This window comes from Dreissena polymorpha, chromosome 2 (genome assembly GCF_020536995.1).
Source record: "Dreissena polymorpha isolate Duluth1 chromosome 2, UMN_Dpol_1.0, whole genome shotgun sequence".
NCBI lineage: Eukaryota > Metazoa > Mollusca > Bivalvia > Myida > Dreissenidae > Dreissena > Dreissena polymorpha.
This window is the reverse complement of record NC_068356.1, coordinates 17,019,302-17,035,635: the sequence shown is the minus strand read 5'-3', so window position 1 is coordinate 17,035,635 and position 16,334 is coordinate 17,019,302. Positions and strand designations below refer to the sequence as shown.

The following is a 16,334-nucleotide window of genomic DNA, read 5'->3' as shown; positions in this document are numbered from 1 at the left end:
TCTCTTTAAAAAAAACATGTCAGATATTGCTCCATAGCTCAGTGGTTAGAATGCCCGTCTAGTAAACTGGGATCGTGAGTTCGATCCCCAATAGAGCCTCTTTTACACCTCGACTTGCAAAAAAATTTGGTAAATACCTGAGCGGCTAGAGTGTCTGTCTGATAAACAGGAGGTTGTGAATTACAAAATCAAAAATATCATTTTTGAGCCGTTGTGGCATGCAACACAGTTTGGCTAATTTACTGGTATTAATCAAGACGAGTAAAAATTGGATTATATTAACACTAAAAAAATGCAAGCTTTATCATGACGGGTACGTCTTGCTTAACAATTTGTATTATGTTTACTTAAAAAAGATGAGTATTTTCAAGTGGTTTAACCTTGAAATGTAATGTGAAAATAATATTATACAACATAGCAGTGATATGTATGTGTATGGAAATCATTTCTTCTTAACCTGAAAACAGGAATGTTAAGAATAACCACATTATTATTGAACACGTATCATGAGCTTAATTTTAGAATTAAATATTTTGAAATAGTTGTATCGTTTGTTTTTTTCAATTATATGTCATATAAATTGCATCAATTTGATTGATAGTCTTTACATTAAATATTAACGTTTATATCTACCAGTTGTCAGGATGGCCGAGTGGTCTAAGGCGCCAGACTCAAGGTTGTCTACCTTTATAAAGAGTGTTCTGGTCCACGTATGTGGGCGTGGGTTCAAATCCCACTTCTGACAAAGTTTTTAGCTTTCGACTTTCAATTTTATTCGCGTATGAGCAGTATTATAGCCAAAATACAATAGCTAATTCACTGATTTCAATCATCGGTCAGACATGTATCCATAGCTTAGAGCTCTCAATATCTAGTCTGATCGTCAAATTATGCACCGCGTGTATCTCTTAAAAAAAACATGTCAGATATTGCTCCATAGCTCAGTGGTTAGAATGCCAGTCTAGTAAACTGGGATCGTGAGTTCGATCCCCAATGGAGCCTCTTTTACACCTCGACTTGCAAAAAAATTTGGTAAATACCTGAGCGGCTAGAGTGTCTGTCTGATAAACAGGAGGTTGTGAATTACAAAATCAAAAATATCCTTTTTGAGCCGTTGTGGCATGCAACACAGTTTGGCTAATTTACTGGTATTAATCAAGACGAGTAAAAATTGGATTATATTAACACTAAAAAAATGCAAGCTTTATCATGACGGGTACGTCTTGCTTAACAATTTGTATTATGTTTACTTAAAAAAGATGAGTATTTTCAAGTGGTTTAACCTTGAAATGTAATGTGAAAATAATATTATACAACATAGCAGTGATATGTATGTGTATGGAAATCATTTCTTCTTAACCTGAAAACAGGAATGTTAAGAATAACCACATTATTATTGAACACGTATCATGAGCTTAATTTTAGAATTAAATATTTTGAAATAGTTGTATCGTTTGTTTTTTCAATTATATGTCATATAAATTGCATCAATTTGATTGATAGTCTTTACAATAAATATTAACGTTTATATCTACCAGTTGTCAGGATGGCCGAGTGGTCTAAGGCGCCAGACTCAAGGTTGTCTACCTTCATAAAGAGTGTTCTGGTCCACGTATGTGGGAGTGGGTTCAAATCCCACTTCTGACAAAAGTTTTTAGCTTTCGACTTTCAATTCTATTCGCGTATGAGCAGTATTATAGCCAAATTAGAATAGCTTATACTCTGATTTCAATCATCGGTCAGACATGTATACATAGCTTAGAGCTCTCAATATCTAGTCTGTACGTCAGATTATGAACCGCGTGTACCTCAAAATATCTAGTTGCTATTTTGAATAAATGAAACATTTCTGTAAAAATATGTCAAATATGGCTCCATAGCTCAGGGCTAGAGCGCCAGTCTAGTAAACTGGAGGTCGTGAGTTCGAACCCAAATGGAGCCTCTTTTACACCTCGACTTGCAAAACATTTTGGTAAATATCTGAACAGCTATAGCGTCTGTCTGATAAACAGGAGGTTGTGAATTACAAAATCAAAAATATCATTTTTGAGCCGTTGTGGCATGCAACACAGTTTGGCTAATTTACTGGTATTAATCAAGACGAGTAAAAATTGGATTATATTAACACTAAAAAATGCAAGCTTTATCATGACGGGTACCTCTTGCTTAACAATTTGTATTATGTTTACTTAAAAAAGATGAGTATTTTCAAGTGGTTTAACCTTGAAATGTAATGTGAAAATAATATTATACAACATAGCAGTGATATGTATGTGTATGGAAATCATTTCTTCTTAACCTGAAAACAGGAATGTTAAGAATAACCACATTATTATTGAACACGTATCATGAGCTTAATTTTAGAATTAAATATTTTGAAATAGTTGTATCGTTTGTTTTTTTCAATTATATGCCATATAAATTGCATCAATTTGATTGATAGTCTTTACAATAAATATTAACGTTTATATCTACCAGTTGTCAGGATGGCCGAGTGGTCTAAGGCGCCAGACTCAAGGTTGTCTACCTTCATAAAGAGTGTTCTGGTCCACGTATGTGGGCGTGGGTTCAAATCCCACTTCTGACAAAAGTTTTTAGCTTTCGACTTTCAATTCTATTCGCGTATGAGCAGTATTATAGCCAAATTAGAATAGCTTATACTCTGATTTCAATCATCGGTCAGACATGTATACATAGCTTAGAGCTCTCAATATCTAGTCTGTACGTCAGATTATGAACCGCGTGTACCTCAAAATATCTAGTTGCTATTTTGAATAAATGAAACATTTCTGTAAAAATATGTCAAATTTGGCTCCATAGCTCAGGGCTAGAGCGCCAGTCTAGTAAACTGGAGGTCGTGAGTTCGAATCCAAATGGAGCCTCTTTTACACCTCGACTTGCAAAACATTTTGGTAAATATCTGAACAGCTATAGCGTCTGTCTGATAAACAGGGGGTTGTGAATTACAAAATCCACAATAGCCTTTTTGAGCCGTTGTGGCATGCAACACAGTTTGGCTAACTTACTGGTATAAATCAAGACGAGTAAAAATTTGAATACATTAACACTAAAAAATGCAAGCTTTATCACGACGGGTACGTATTGCTTAACAATTTGTATCGTGTTTTTTTTAAGAAAAAGATGAGTTTTTTTCAAGTGGTTTAACCAAAAAATGTGAAAATAATATTATACAACTTAGCAGTAATGTGTATGGAAATCATTTCTTCTGAACCTGAAAACAGGAATGTCAAGAATAACGACATAATAATTGAACACGTATCATGAGCTTAATTTTAAAATAAAATAATTTGAAATAGTTGGATCGTTTGTTTTTGCAATTATATTTCATATCAAATTTGATTGATCAATAGTCTTTAAAAAAAAAGTATTCACGTGTACACTCTACCAGTTGTCAGGATGGCCGAGTGGTCTAAGGCGCCAGACTCAAGGTTGTCTACCTACATAAAGAGTGTTCTGGTCCACGTATGTGGGCGTGGGTTCAAATCCCACTTCTGACGAAAGTATTTAGCTTTCGACTTTCAATTTTATTCGCGTATGAGCAGTATTATAGCCAAAATGCAATAGCTAATTCACTGATTTCAATCATCGGTCAGACATGTATCCATAGCTTAGAGCTCTCAATATCTAGTCTGATCGTCAGATTATGCACCTCGTGTATCTCTTTAAAAAACCAGATATCGCTCCATAGCTCAGTGGTTAGAATGCCAGTCTAGTAAACTGGGGTCGTGAGTTCGATCCCCAATGGAGCCTCTTTTACATCTCGACTTGCAAAAAAAAAATTGGTAAATACCTGAGCGGCTAGAGCGTCTGTCTAATAAACAGGAGGTTGTGAATTACAAATTCAACAATATCCTTTTCGAGCCGTTGTGGCATGCAACACAGTCTGGCTAATTTACTGGTATTAATCAAGACGAGTAAAAATTGGAATACATTAACACTAAAAAAATGCAAGCTTTATCATGACAGGTACGTCTTGCTTAACAATTTGTATTATTTTTATTTAGAAACAAGAAATATCTTTAAAAAAAGATATACGGCGTAAATAGTTTAATGAATGAGATCAAGGATAGCGAATGTCTTTTTCTGTGCAGTTCTTAGCTGCATCACACGCAGTACGGGATGTTACGGGGAGTTTTCGCGGCTTATTTTACATTATAACATATTGCTGGTCATAAACCTATAGATACAAAACAGAAAACCAAAAGAAGAATGGAAGTGAAATTTAAACATATGAGTCAACCGGCCACACGAGAAGTATCCGTATTTATAGGCGCGTTCTTCGAACAAACCTGTTTTAGTGGTTTGTCGGGCATTGCTATTTGATTCGATTATTAACAGTATCAATTATCATCGTGCTAATGCTTAAAGTAATATTATGGGCATTTTGCACTGTTGAATTGAGCTGAAAAGAATTAACAGGTCAAAATAGTTAGTTAAAATGTGGTTACTGATTAATTATCTGCAACTCACCTTGCTACCAGTTGTTTATAAAAATATATTTTATATTTGATATTCTTACGTGACCCACCCAGTCCTGTAAGCTGAAATGATCCGTAAAACAATTTCGTGTCTTTGTGTCGTATGAACAAATCTGCACTAAAACTAAATTTAGGTTCAACTCGTAAACGCATGATCAGTTGTCAAACGAAAGTACGGTTGATATTCAAATGCATTATTTTTCTCTTTCTGTTATATTGTTTTAGTATGATGATGCTGCATTAATTAATATAAGTGTATATGAAGTAGAAACATCAAAAATAATCAACGGTTGCGATAGACACCTATAAACTGTTACATGCTCATAATATCACTTTAGTACATTAGGCAATATGGACGAATAATTATTGTTAAATTTATCAACAATAATATTTATCATTGTAACGTTGAAAACACATTAAGAATCTATTATTTACATACCATAATTATATTGCTGAATATCTTCATTTAACATATTTCTGGTCTAAAGAAAATTCCAGGTCACCTAGTTCACGGATAGCGTCTTTATTATATAACGATTATTTTACTGGCCGCCAACTCCGGTGATGACCTGTATATAAACTCTGAATGTCCGCGAATTGACCCGAATTACCTCGCGGGTTGAAATGCAATGCTTTAAAGTGAGGCCTCGCTTCCATTGCTCTTTATACTTTTACATGTTAACATGTTGACAGGAATAAGGAAGTAAGTACTAAATATGAGAACATAGGCTTTTAAGTATAAACGCTCTTGCGCTGGTAATACTCTGAAAATAAAAGGTGTACGCACAAACTGTATTGATGTCGAGAATTGAGTGTAAAACTGTTCTATCTATTAAGCCTTTTCATTCGAGATAAAATTGTTTCATACAGTAAAACAGTGTTACAAAGACGCGGATATGTTTCCAATGTTCTGGTGGTATACTCAAATCAGCCAATGGAATAAATGAAGTGTATTCATTCGTACCTAGCCGCGGGAAATTTTATTGGAATTTTATTGGACACTTACAAAGGTCAGGCTAAGGTGAAAAGCTGGCTTATGCAGCTTACGCCGAAAAAGATGGGTATTTTCAAGTGGTTTAACCTTCAAATGTAATGTGAAAATAATATTATACAACTTAGCAGTAATGTGTATGGAAATTATTTCTTCTGAACCTGAAAACAGGAGTGTCAAGAATAACCACATAATTATTGAACACGTATCATGAGCTTAATTTTAAACTTAAATAATTTGAAATAGTTATATCGTTTGTTTTTTCAATTATAACTCATATCAATTGCATCAATTTGATTGATAGTCTTTACAATAAATATTAACGTTTATATCTACCAGTTGTCAGGATGGCCGAGTGGTCTAAGGCGCCAGACTCAAGGTTGTCTTCCTTCATAAAGAGTGTTCTGGTCCACGTATGTGGGCGTGGGTTCAAATCCCACTTCTGACAAACGTTTTTAGGATTTGACTTTCAATTTTATTCGTATGAGCAGTATTATAGCCAAAATAGAATACCTTATACACTTATTTCAAACATCGGTCAGACATGTATCCATAGCTTAGAGCTCTCAAAATCTAGTCTGTTCGTCAGATTATGCACCGCGTGTACCTCTTTAAAAAATATGTCATATATTGCCCCATAGCTCAGTGGTTAGAATGCCAGTCTAGTAAACTGGTGTCGTGAGTTCGATCCGCACTGGAGCATCTTTTACACCTCGACTTGCAAAAAAAAATTGGAAAATACCTGAGCGGCTATAGCGTATGTCTGATAAACAGGGGGTTGTGAATTACAAAATCCACAATAGCCTTTTGAGCCGTTGTGGCATGCAACACAGTTTGGCTAATTTACTAGTATTAATCAAGACGAGTAAAAATTGGAATACATTAACACTAAAAAATGCAAGCTTTATCATGACAGGTACGTCTTGCTTAACAATTTGTATTATTTTTTTTTATAAAAAAGATGAGTATTTTCAAGTAGTTTAACCTTCAAATGCTAGTTGAAAATAATATTATACAACTTTGCGGTAATGCCTATGGAAATCATTTCTTCTGAACCTGAAAACAGGAATGTTAAGAATAACCACATAATTATTGAACACGTATCATGAGGTTAATTTTAAAATTAAATAATTTGAAATAGTTGTATCTTTTATTTTTGCAATTATAACTCAGATAAATTGCATCAAATTTGATTGATAGTCTTTACAATAAAAATTAACGTTTATATCTACCAGTTGTCAGGATGGCCGAGTGGTCTAAGGCGCCAGACTCAATGTTGTCTACCTTCATAAAGAGTGTTCTGGTCCACGTATGTGGGCGTGGGTTCAAATCCCACTTCTGACATAGTTTTTAGCGTTCAACTTTCAATTATATTCGCGTATGAACATCAAATAGCCAAAATAGAATGTCTAATACTGAGTTCAATCATCGGCCAGACATGTATCCATAGCTAAGAGCTCTCAATATCGTCAGATTATGCACCACCTGTAACTCAAAATATCTAAATGCTATTTTTGTTTTATAGAAGATAAGTATTTTCAAGCGGTTAAACCTTAAAATGTAATTTGAAAATAATTTTATACAAATTGTCATTAATGCGTATTGAAATCTCTTCTTCTAAACCTGAAAACGGCAATGTAAGGAATAAACAAATTCTAAACGATTGATAACGTTTAATGATTTTAATGTATAAATAATTGTTTAAACGTTGTAAGTTTTGTGTGTGTGTGTGTTATTTATTGCTCATATCAATTGCATCAATTTGATTGATACTGATGTTTTACGATTTGTTCGTGCATATCTACCACTTGTCAGGATGGCAGAGTGGTCTTAGGCGCCAGACTCAAGTCTCTTTCTCTTCAGAAAGAGTGTTCATTGCCACATATGTGGACGTGGGATCAAATCCCTCTTTTGACACAAATTTTTAACGTTGGATTTAAATTGCGCATGAACAGTATAAAAGCTAAAATAGAATAGCTATTACCATGGTTTCAATCGTCAGCAAGACATGTCGCCATAACTCAGAGCGCCTTTTCGTCTGTTCGTCAGATTATGCACCGCGTGCGCTCAAAATATCTTATTGCTATTCTCAATAAATGAAACATTTCTTTAAAAAACAGAGTCAGATATGACTCCATAGTGGCTAGAGCGCCAGGCTAGTAAAGTGGAGGTAGTGAGTTCTATCCCCACTGGAGCGTCTTTAAGACTTCGACTTACAAAACATTTTGGCAAATTCCTTAGCGGAAAGAGAGTCTGTCTGATTATCAGGAGGTCGTGTATTACAATTTTACAAACCCAAAAACATCATTTTTGAGACTTTGTAGAATGAAATACAGTTAGGCTAACTTACTTTTATTTATCAAGACGAGTAAGTTATTAGAATTTAAATGCGTTAACACTAAAAATTAAGGCTTTATCATGACTGTTACGTCTTTAACGTGTAATGATCTTAATAATATAATGATATCTTTTGAAATAGTTGTATCGTTTGTTTGTGCAATGTGTAACTTGTATAAATTGCATCAATTTGATTTATAGTGCTGTTTTGTGATATGTATGTTCAAAAGAATGTTCTGGTCCACATATATGGGCGTGTGTTCAAATCCCACAAACTCCTACAAACACCATGGAATTCTGGCCGAATATCGCACCGCCTGGCGGCAGTCGATACACAGCGGCATTGCGACAGCGGAGGCAAACAGATACGAAAAAGCGAAGCGAAAGAGAACACGAGATAACCGCGCACCGCCTTTAACGTGACTGCAAGCCCCTTTGTGTGCGTGACGTGCAACTAGGACTGCCGTTCTCACATTGGTCTGCTGAGCCACAGCAGACGTTTCCACCAGAATTGTGCATTCATCAAAAGCGCATCACCTCAGCCATCAACAATATTATGATATTTAAAGTAGAAAAATAACAACAAGGTCTCAAACAACTATTATTTCCTTAATACGACCCGAAAATGTGTCTTCATAGATCTGTGCCTAGAGCGCATGTTTAGTAATCAAGAGGTCGTGTGTTCCGTCTCCACTTAAGAATAAGTTTTATCCTATTACCAGATGAAAATCGATAGTATAACAACGATCGTATTTACTTAAGATGTATACTATTGCTATTTTTTTTATAGATCAGATTAGTTTTTTTTTCACAAAATTGGGTATTATGTTTTTGTCAACTACGGAAAGATAAAATCGTCAAAAATACGATATTTTATAATTATTAATGGAAAAAGGGAGGATAAATAGGATAGATAGAATATGATGTGAGTTTTGGATGAAGATCAAGTATATCATGCTCGGCTGATGTATTTTGTTAAATTAAGGTTCCGTTTATGTTTTCTTTGTTAATGTTTATTGGAGCATCTTTAGGCATGTATGTATAATTATTTACACTATTGCTGCTACGTTTGGAGCTGCTCATTCTTCTGTTGCTTTATCTTTTATTATAAAAGATTGAAGAACTATCAACATTACAACTTATGTTAATTATAGACAAAAACATCATCGTCATCATCGTTTCCAGAATTTGTATCGCAACTATGCCTTGAAGGAATAAACTTCAATTTTCTTCAGTACTTTATACCATTTGTCATGATCATAAATCATTGAATTAAAGTCAATGACGCCGGGGTGAGTTAACATTAATGTCAACAGTTCTCTGGCGTTTAAGTTTATGATGACTTTCTATCCTTTGTGTAAAATATCTTACAGAAAATGGAAAGTTTAAATCCGGGTTGTTTGATCTTCGTATCAGTTGAATCAAGTGAAAACAGCTAGTATACGCTAAATTGAGTGTATACGCATGTTTTATTGGTAAATCTATCGGCATTGAATAGAATTGCCAAAATGTAAATCAAAATTGAAGTAATACCAATTGGGGAATTGAAAAGAAAACTTGCGTTTGGTTTTAACCATGTGACAAACAATCAATAACGAGTCATATGCATATCAGCTAACTGTTTTATGAACGTTTTTATCATTTAAAAACTTTATGCAAAATGATTCTTAAAGTTATGGACTTATGATGGACATAATGAAAATATTTGCATACGACAGTGCGCGGATGCCGTGTGTGCTCGATGCTTTTGAAGCTATACCTGTTCATTATTACCTGTCAATCAAGACATTGGAATTGAACGTGTGTCTGTATTGACTGGAAGTGTAAATTATGTGTTATTTATAAAGGAAACAGAATGCCTATTTGTCAGATGAAGCCAACGTTTACTTAAAGAAGACTTAGAATCATTGTTGTCACAAATTTTGCAGATTGACGCAGAAGATGCTAGTAAGCAAGGTAGCCACTTCAGTTTCAAAATGAGTCGCAGTAAATCGGCGGGTCCAGGCCCGGTGCCTACCATCGCGTCCAAGAGCGCAGTAGAGGGTAAGTGAACCATAAGACGTAGTTGGAGAATATATATGAGACATGCTTATAGTTATTTAATGTTTAGCGAGTGTCTTTCTCAATGATACCGTCCAATTTTATACGCATAATTTACTAAATGTAAATATTCATTAGAGTGGCGTTTGTTCAATTTTTTATTGATGCGCAACTAGAAATGTTTGCTGGACTATTTTATGGGAATTTGAGAGTTATCCTGTGTGGTTGGTGGAACTGGTTTGACCGTAGAAAAAACACCCAATTAGCCAATAAACATCACACAGTTTATTGCCGAAGGTTCAAGGATAACATGCAGTTCTCATAACCTTTGCCGATTAACATACACGCGTTCAAATCGTGTAAGAATCAAAAGGAGTGTTCGATGTTCCTCTTCAAGTAAACAAGCTTTTATTTTGTTTCATAAAATGATTATTGGAAATTTCTTTCTTAAATAAACGTACATGTAGTAAAAATAAATATATGTACGTGGTAAAAATTTAAACTTTTTTTATTCTTTGCATATGATTGTCTTGTTTTTTTACATTTATGTTTATTAAACCTGAACAAAGCTGATGACCCGAACGGCTTATTCTTTTATAAAGTCTCGAAAGCGGTCACACTTCAGTGTCATTCGACAAATGATAAACCTTATCAATTTAAAAAAGTGCTCTAATCTGATTTCCGATACGAACACGTGGATATACTTCGGTGTCTTGTTTACAAGATAGCAAAAGACCCCAAACTGAGCATAGGTAATCAATCGAAAGCGAGACACAAGCGGATTATTGTGCTTTGTATATAGCCCAGGGTCCGAATCACTTTCGAGCTGTTAAATAAACAGCTAAATTAACAAAGAAATATTTCAATATCATTTATATATTAATAATCATATCATAAAAACATGTTTGTCCTCTGAGCGATTTAGATTTATTTCGTCACATATGTCAATTTGCATGGCACAACTGCAGCAAGCAATAATACAAGCTAGATTAGGGCAATACGATCGATACAATTAATATAAATAGAAGGCTTGTTAAAAAAATATCTAGGATGACACAAAATGAATTGATTAGAGTGAATAGACTATTTTTTTCAATGATTGCCCTTGACATAGTTATAAGTAAGCATATCAAAGGAAGACAAATCAAAGATGCAATGGTATGTCATTTGAGTGCAGGAAAAATATCATCATCACCATCATCATCATCATCATCATCATCATCATCATCATCATCATCATCATCATCATCATCATCATCAGCAGCAGCAGCAGCAGCAGCAGCAGCAGCAGCAGCAGCAGCATCATCATCATCATCATCATCATCATCATCATCATCATCATCATCATCATCATCATCATCATCATCATCATCATCATCATCATCATCATCATCATCATCATCATCATCACCACCATCAGCAGCAGCAGCAGCGAAAGCAGCAACACCATCTTCATAATCATCATAATCCACATCATCAACATTATTATCATTAAACTAATTATCAACAACAACACGAACAACATTATTCTTATCTACAACAACAACATCATTCTTATCTACAACAACATCATCATCATATTTATTTCACCATGAAAAACATCGTTATTATGATTGTTATGTTGTAATTTTTAATATCTGAACTCAGTTTAGACTGCTTTGTTTGATGCCATCGGGGCATGGTGGACATGTGTTATCAGAACAGTATACCAAGTGGTCATCATTTCATAATAAAGACTAGTCTGGTGTGTTGCTCTGCAAAGTCTGCTTGTCAAATATTTCAACAGTTGCGATAATAAACATGAATTAAATGTTAGGTCCTATCAGTGTCTTTCCACACATCCAAATATGGGAGGGTGGGCAGATTTGTATGAAAAGCCAGGTTCTGTGAGGGAGCTAGGAGAGAGTGGAATTGATTGTAGAGATGTAAAGATACAAGTAGTATGAGGGAGAGTTGGTGGCAGTTTGAGAGAGAATGGATTTTACCTAGATTGTGAAGACAGTTAACAAACAAACATTATTGGTGTTTAAATTTATTCTCGTAGTGTGTAAATAAAATGTAGAGTATATATACTGTGTTGTGAACTTATGAACTTTTCCCCTCGAAAATGGTAACAGTTAGAATTAAAATCATGATCATTACCGTTAGCATCATTATCATAAGCTGGAGCGTAATTTCTATTCTCCTTCCTGGACTCACTGATTTACAGTTGCTATCCCTTTTAATCATTTGTTCTCTGGTTATTAATTGTATGATATCGTTTTGACTATAAGTAGTGGATGTGGAGATTAACTATATTATAAAGGAGGCTTTTTCCCTGTAAGAAAATGTCAGTTGTCGCGTGTGACTACATATGGATCCAGATAAGATTGTGACACTTGTTTCTATACAAACAGAATTGAGAGGCGTCTGCAGAAGACTGGCACCATACATCACTCGAAGATGGCGGGAAGTTTGCGAAGAGCTGGAAGTTGCAGACGACATTCTGGATGACCTTGAAGCTCAACATAAAGGTCACCCAAAATCAGAGCTTGCCTTTCATGGCCTGGTCCGGTGGCAAGAAATGGCGGGAAGGGCAGCGCGCAAAGAGAAAATCTTAAGTGCCATTCAAAATCAGGGGTTGAAACGCGCGGAAGGTATAATGTTACTGCAATCATGACGCAATTTCTCCGCAAACACACGTATTCTGGCATTTTTAAAGAAACGTACCGAATGACACAACAACATTAGTCGAGTTACATGTTTGATTATTTGCAAGACTCATTTTTGTACGATATAAAATAACGCAATAAATAATTTATTATTATTTAATACCAAACACATATTGTTTACCATACGTGACTGCTGCTTCATTTCAGAAGAGTATCATTCCATGGACAAGTCAGTAAGGAAAGTGCCATTTATGGGTCGCCCGGAAATTGCAGCAGCACAACAAACCGTGGTAAACAAGTCGGCCAAGCAAAAAGGTACAACAGAAAACGCCATTTAATTTACCATCCTGCCTCGCGAACCGTGAGTTTAACACAACACATACGTGTATTTCAATACACATTTTATTTTAAATGATGTATATAACACAGCGTTTGCCGACCGGCTCTCTCGACCAAAGACGTCGCCAAGCTCGGACCAAGTGCCAGTTCCAACCATTACCGGGAAACAGACAAAGTCCGTCACCATGACAATAAACCCACTCGTTCTGACGGTCACTCCGGCCAAGCCTTCGGACATATGTAAGAGCAGTTTACCATTTACATTTATGATATAAATATTAATTAAATATATTAAATATATTAACTTGCTTTGACACGTTTGTAAAATAACACAGATGACTATGTCAGGTTGAACATTTGCCGATACGGCACTACCACACATTTACCAGCCTTTAAATTACATATCACGAAACAACTGCTGGATTTATATGGGTAATCGCCCATAAATGTATCATTTCCTGAACGTGTTACCATTTTCTTGTATCAGGCGAAGTAAAGCTAAAGGTCACTGTTAAGGGAATACAATACAAGGATACAGACACCATAGAACAGACAAGAGATGGCTTCAAATCAACCAAAGACGACTACAAACATCTGTGTCACACAACTGTCAAACTGGTCATTGGACATCAATCGTTTCACATGCGAGAGTTACGCAAATTACTGGACTTTCAAGGAATATCGGTTCAACGACTTACGAAGCTAGGTTTCAATATAAACGTTTATCTACTTTGTCACCAACTGGGTGCATTTGAAATTCTGTATCAAATGTACGTCACTGGACGCTTGACAAAAATTGTACACAGCGCCTTGATCACCAAGCCATATTTGGAGAGGTTGAACGCTCGCAGCATAGAGCTGTGCGTTGAAATGGAAGAAGGGCTATTCAATAGGTTCCGAGATATCCTTATTCTCAGAAACGCACTGGACAGTGTCGAGGGCATAACGTCAGCCCATCCTGTGGACTTATGCGATTACTTTATAACCGATATCGACGAAGAACGTTCCGATACGGGCCAAAGTCCAGATCCCGGTAGGTCAATAAACCACAAACAAGTATATCTATACAAAAATTACATTTTCAAAACAAAGTTTTAATTTGTTATTGTACTCGGCTTGAGTCTTATTTATTTCGCTCAACACGTAACTGACTATTATATAGAGGCTGACTTGCTTGTTTGTAGTTTTTTATTTTATCGTTCGTCAAAAAGTTGTAACTCTGTTGCTCTGGTATCTTCAATACCGTTGAGTAATTAAAGTGTAATTAAATTGAATGCGTTTTAATTCCATTTTATAAATGTTTGATTTGAGTTACAATGCTATGACGTTAAATTTTATTTACACTTAAATGTATTATGAATATTGCTGGGCAAAGTGTTAGGTCGAGCGCTCTATAACCGGTTTAAACCCCCAATTCTTTGCATTGACCGTTCTATGGCGGTGGCCCCAGCTTTATTCATATTTTGTGTTTATGTTGGTTTGTATTGCGCTGTATTGTGCTGTTTTGTACTGTTTTGGCAATCGGTCACTTGCCTTAAATAAAGGACCAACTAATTGTTTTTAATGAGAATTCAATACTGCTCCAGCAGCTGGAGTTTCACTTCTTTATATTGGATGCAGATTTAAATTTGAATCTGTTTTTATTTCAGATCTCATAACTTCATTTGAAGTGTCGTCTGTTATATCCGATATGCATGGATTTATTCAAACGATTTCTAAACGTGTCGATGATTTCAGTTCCTCATTGAAGGATCTCATCATAACAATACGAATTTTGAAGAAGGGTGACAACTGTCAGATCTCATGTTTACAGGACCTTATAGACTTCTTACAATTCTTGCGCAATAGTGCGAGCGTAGGTCAGAATGGCAAAACTGAAGTGCTAGAAGAGTATATTCGAATTGTGAACCAAATACGGTTAAAAGTGCAAGAAATACACGAAAAGGCTATTTTCATAGCCTTTGACGATAGCTTAAATACTGAAATGTGTGAGGCGTTTCACAGAGCGTTAGGCGATCTGGACGACATGTTGAAACCGCTGTATCCGTTTAAAGCAGACGATCTGCGGTTCGTGAACGCCAATACGCAAACTGGTTTAGAACAAGATATGTTTGGCGGATTTCTTTGTTTCTTACCAAGGTTGTTGCACGGTTTGTCCGCGCTAGTTAATTGTTTGACGAATGACGTGGATCATGTTTCTCTTCCTGATGCAGCAGACGACACTTTTGAAGGCAGCGATGCAGACAAAGAAAACGTAGACAAAAGTAAAACTGAAAACGTGAAAGAAATGACGACAACTTTAACCGGCAAAATGTTTCACGATACAGCATTATTTCAAACTACTGCCAGTGTAAATTACGTCGACACATGGGCAGCTATTTAGACTAATATTACTGCAACTTACTCATATTTCAAATAAGCGCGGATTAGAAGGAATGGAACGATATTATGATCTGTTACAGAATGACGTAAAGGAGTACTTTATTAATGAGTACTTAAAACAATCTTGTACAAAATATTTTTTAGTAATTCTGTTGAATGAAAATATATCATATATATATTGTACAACAATAAAATGTATAGTTTTTCAATATGTAACGGCCATTTTTTGGACGAAAGTGATGTTGAATAAATGTAACAAACAATGGATTTTGAGCACAATTTATAAAAATCATATAATAACTTGTTAACGTTGCAGCTGTAGGTATGCAGTAAAATATATATTAAATATATAGACGTACATTTATTTTTTAAAAGACGACAAATTTCTTCAAAAAGGAATGTTGACAAAGAAAACGTCCATTTGTTTAATATACATCTTAGCAATACAATAGTTCATTTTATGTGCAGTACTTTCTCTATAGTAAAGTACCAACAATAAAGTATGTCATCTCAACAACATTCATTTCAGAGGTTTGTCGATTATTTTGTTGATTTCCCGGTTGTCAAACACAATCAAGCCTCCATTGCCGTTGTAGTCAATGCCTTTCTATGTTCGAGGTGATTCACGCCACATCCGTTCAAGCGGTGCACGGGTATCATATAATCAAAGTAGCTTTCCTTGACAACCAAACTGGGTTTCGCGAATTCAACTTTTCCGTGTTTTTTAAGATTGAAAATGTTAATGAAACAAATTTGTATTGAAAGCTCTGTTTTAACAGTTAACCATTTTAACTTCCTTGTAAGGAGTTCGCGGAGCATGCATGGAGAGGTATCAACTTTTATATTTAACTACATTCATCAAACACTAAGCAACGTTGCCTTTTACCATTTCCAGTCTTGAGAACCTAATGTTCAATAAACCGTCATGGGAAATCCATGAAGAGTCTTATAGCATTGGTCGGCTGTATGTTTATACAACACTGTTTTTTTAAGACGCACTGAATTGTACACACACCAAATTTTCAAGCGAATTTAAGGTAAGTCTTATCATACGTATAAAGGAAAAGATAACAAATGAGTAACTTTTGGCAATGA

General features: G+C 35.2%; 1 protein-coding gene and 7 non-coding genes across 11 annotated transcripts; all 8 read left to right on the top strand.

Annotated features, from left to right (window-relative positions):
• The first annotated feature begins 225 nt into the window (after positions 1-225).
• LOC127866044 (uncharacterized) lies at positions 226-15,440 on the top strand. 4 transcript variants are annotated; one of them, XM_052406296.1, is made up of 7 exons: positions 226-313; positions 9,756-9,870; positions 12,264-12,503; positions 12,726-12,833; positions 12,948-13,097; positions 13,345-13,890; positions 14,507-15,440. In XM_052406296.1, the coding sequence occupies exons 2-7, from the start codon at positions 9,804-9,806 to the stop codon at positions 15,238-15,240; spliced, it is 1,845 nt and encodes a 614-aa protein (XP_052262256.1). In that variant the 5' UTR covers positions 226-313; positions 9,756-9,803; the 3' UTR covers positions 15,241-15,440. The 4 variants fall into 4 exon arrangements, with proteins under 4 accessions (XP_052262256.1, XP_052262255.1, XP_052262254.1 ...); XM_052406295.1 differs by lacking the exon at positions 226-313 and adding an exon at positions 1,129-1,216; XM_052406294.1 differs by lacking the exon at positions 226-313 and adding an exon at positions 8,618-8,752.
• On the top strand, positions 639-745 carry Trnal-caa (transfer RNA leucine (anticodon CAA)). The gene is made up of 2 exons: positions 639-676; positions 700-745. It is a non-coding gene; the product is annotated as a tRNA-Leu (tRNA).
• On the top strand, positions 1,541-1,647 carry Trnal-caa (transfer RNA leucine (anticodon CAA)). Its single transcript has 2 exons — positions 1,541-1,578; positions 1,602-1,647. It is a non-coding gene; the product is annotated as a tRNA-Leu (tRNA).
• On the top strand, positions 2,481-2,587 carry Trnal-caa (transfer RNA leucine (anticodon CAA)). The gene is made up of 2 exons: positions 2,481-2,518; positions 2,542-2,587. It is a non-coding gene; the product is annotated as a tRNA-Leu (tRNA).
• On the top strand, positions 3,412-3,518 carry Trnal-caa (transfer RNA leucine (anticodon CAA)). The gene is made up of 2 exons: positions 3,412-3,449; positions 3,473-3,518. It is a non-coding gene; the product is annotated as a tRNA-Leu (tRNA).
• Positions 5,832-5,938, top strand: Trnal-caa (transfer RNA leucine (anticodon CAA)). Its single transcript has 2 exons — positions 5,832-5,869; positions 5,893-5,938. It is a non-coding gene; the product is annotated as a tRNA-Leu (tRNA).
• On the top strand, positions 6,122-6,193 carry Trnat-agu (transfer RNA threonine (anticodon AGU)). Its single transcript has one exon. It is a non-coding gene; the product is annotated as a tRNA-Thr (tRNA).
• On the top strand, positions 6,728-6,834 carry Trnal-caa (transfer RNA leucine (anticodon CAA)). Its single transcript has 2 exons — positions 6,728-6,765; positions 6,789-6,834. It is a non-coding gene; the product is annotated as a tRNA-Leu (tRNA).
• Positions 15,441-16,334: the final 894 nt, after the last annotated feature.

Bases quoted from the DNA above. Each gene is read 5' to 3' on its own strand.
- LOC127866044 (XM_052406296.1), top strand. From the start codon at position 9,804: ATGAGTCGCAGTAAATCGGCGGGTCCAGGCCCGGTGCCTACCATCGCG. The intron at 12,504-12,725 runs GTATAATGTTAC...GCTTCATTTCAG, and splicing joins GGGGTTGAAACGCGCGGAAG to AAGAGTATCATTCCATGGAC. The intron at 13,891-14,506 runs GTAGGTCAATAA...TTTTTATTTCAG, and splicing joins GGGCCAAAGTCCAGATCCCG to ATCTCATAACTTCATTTGAA.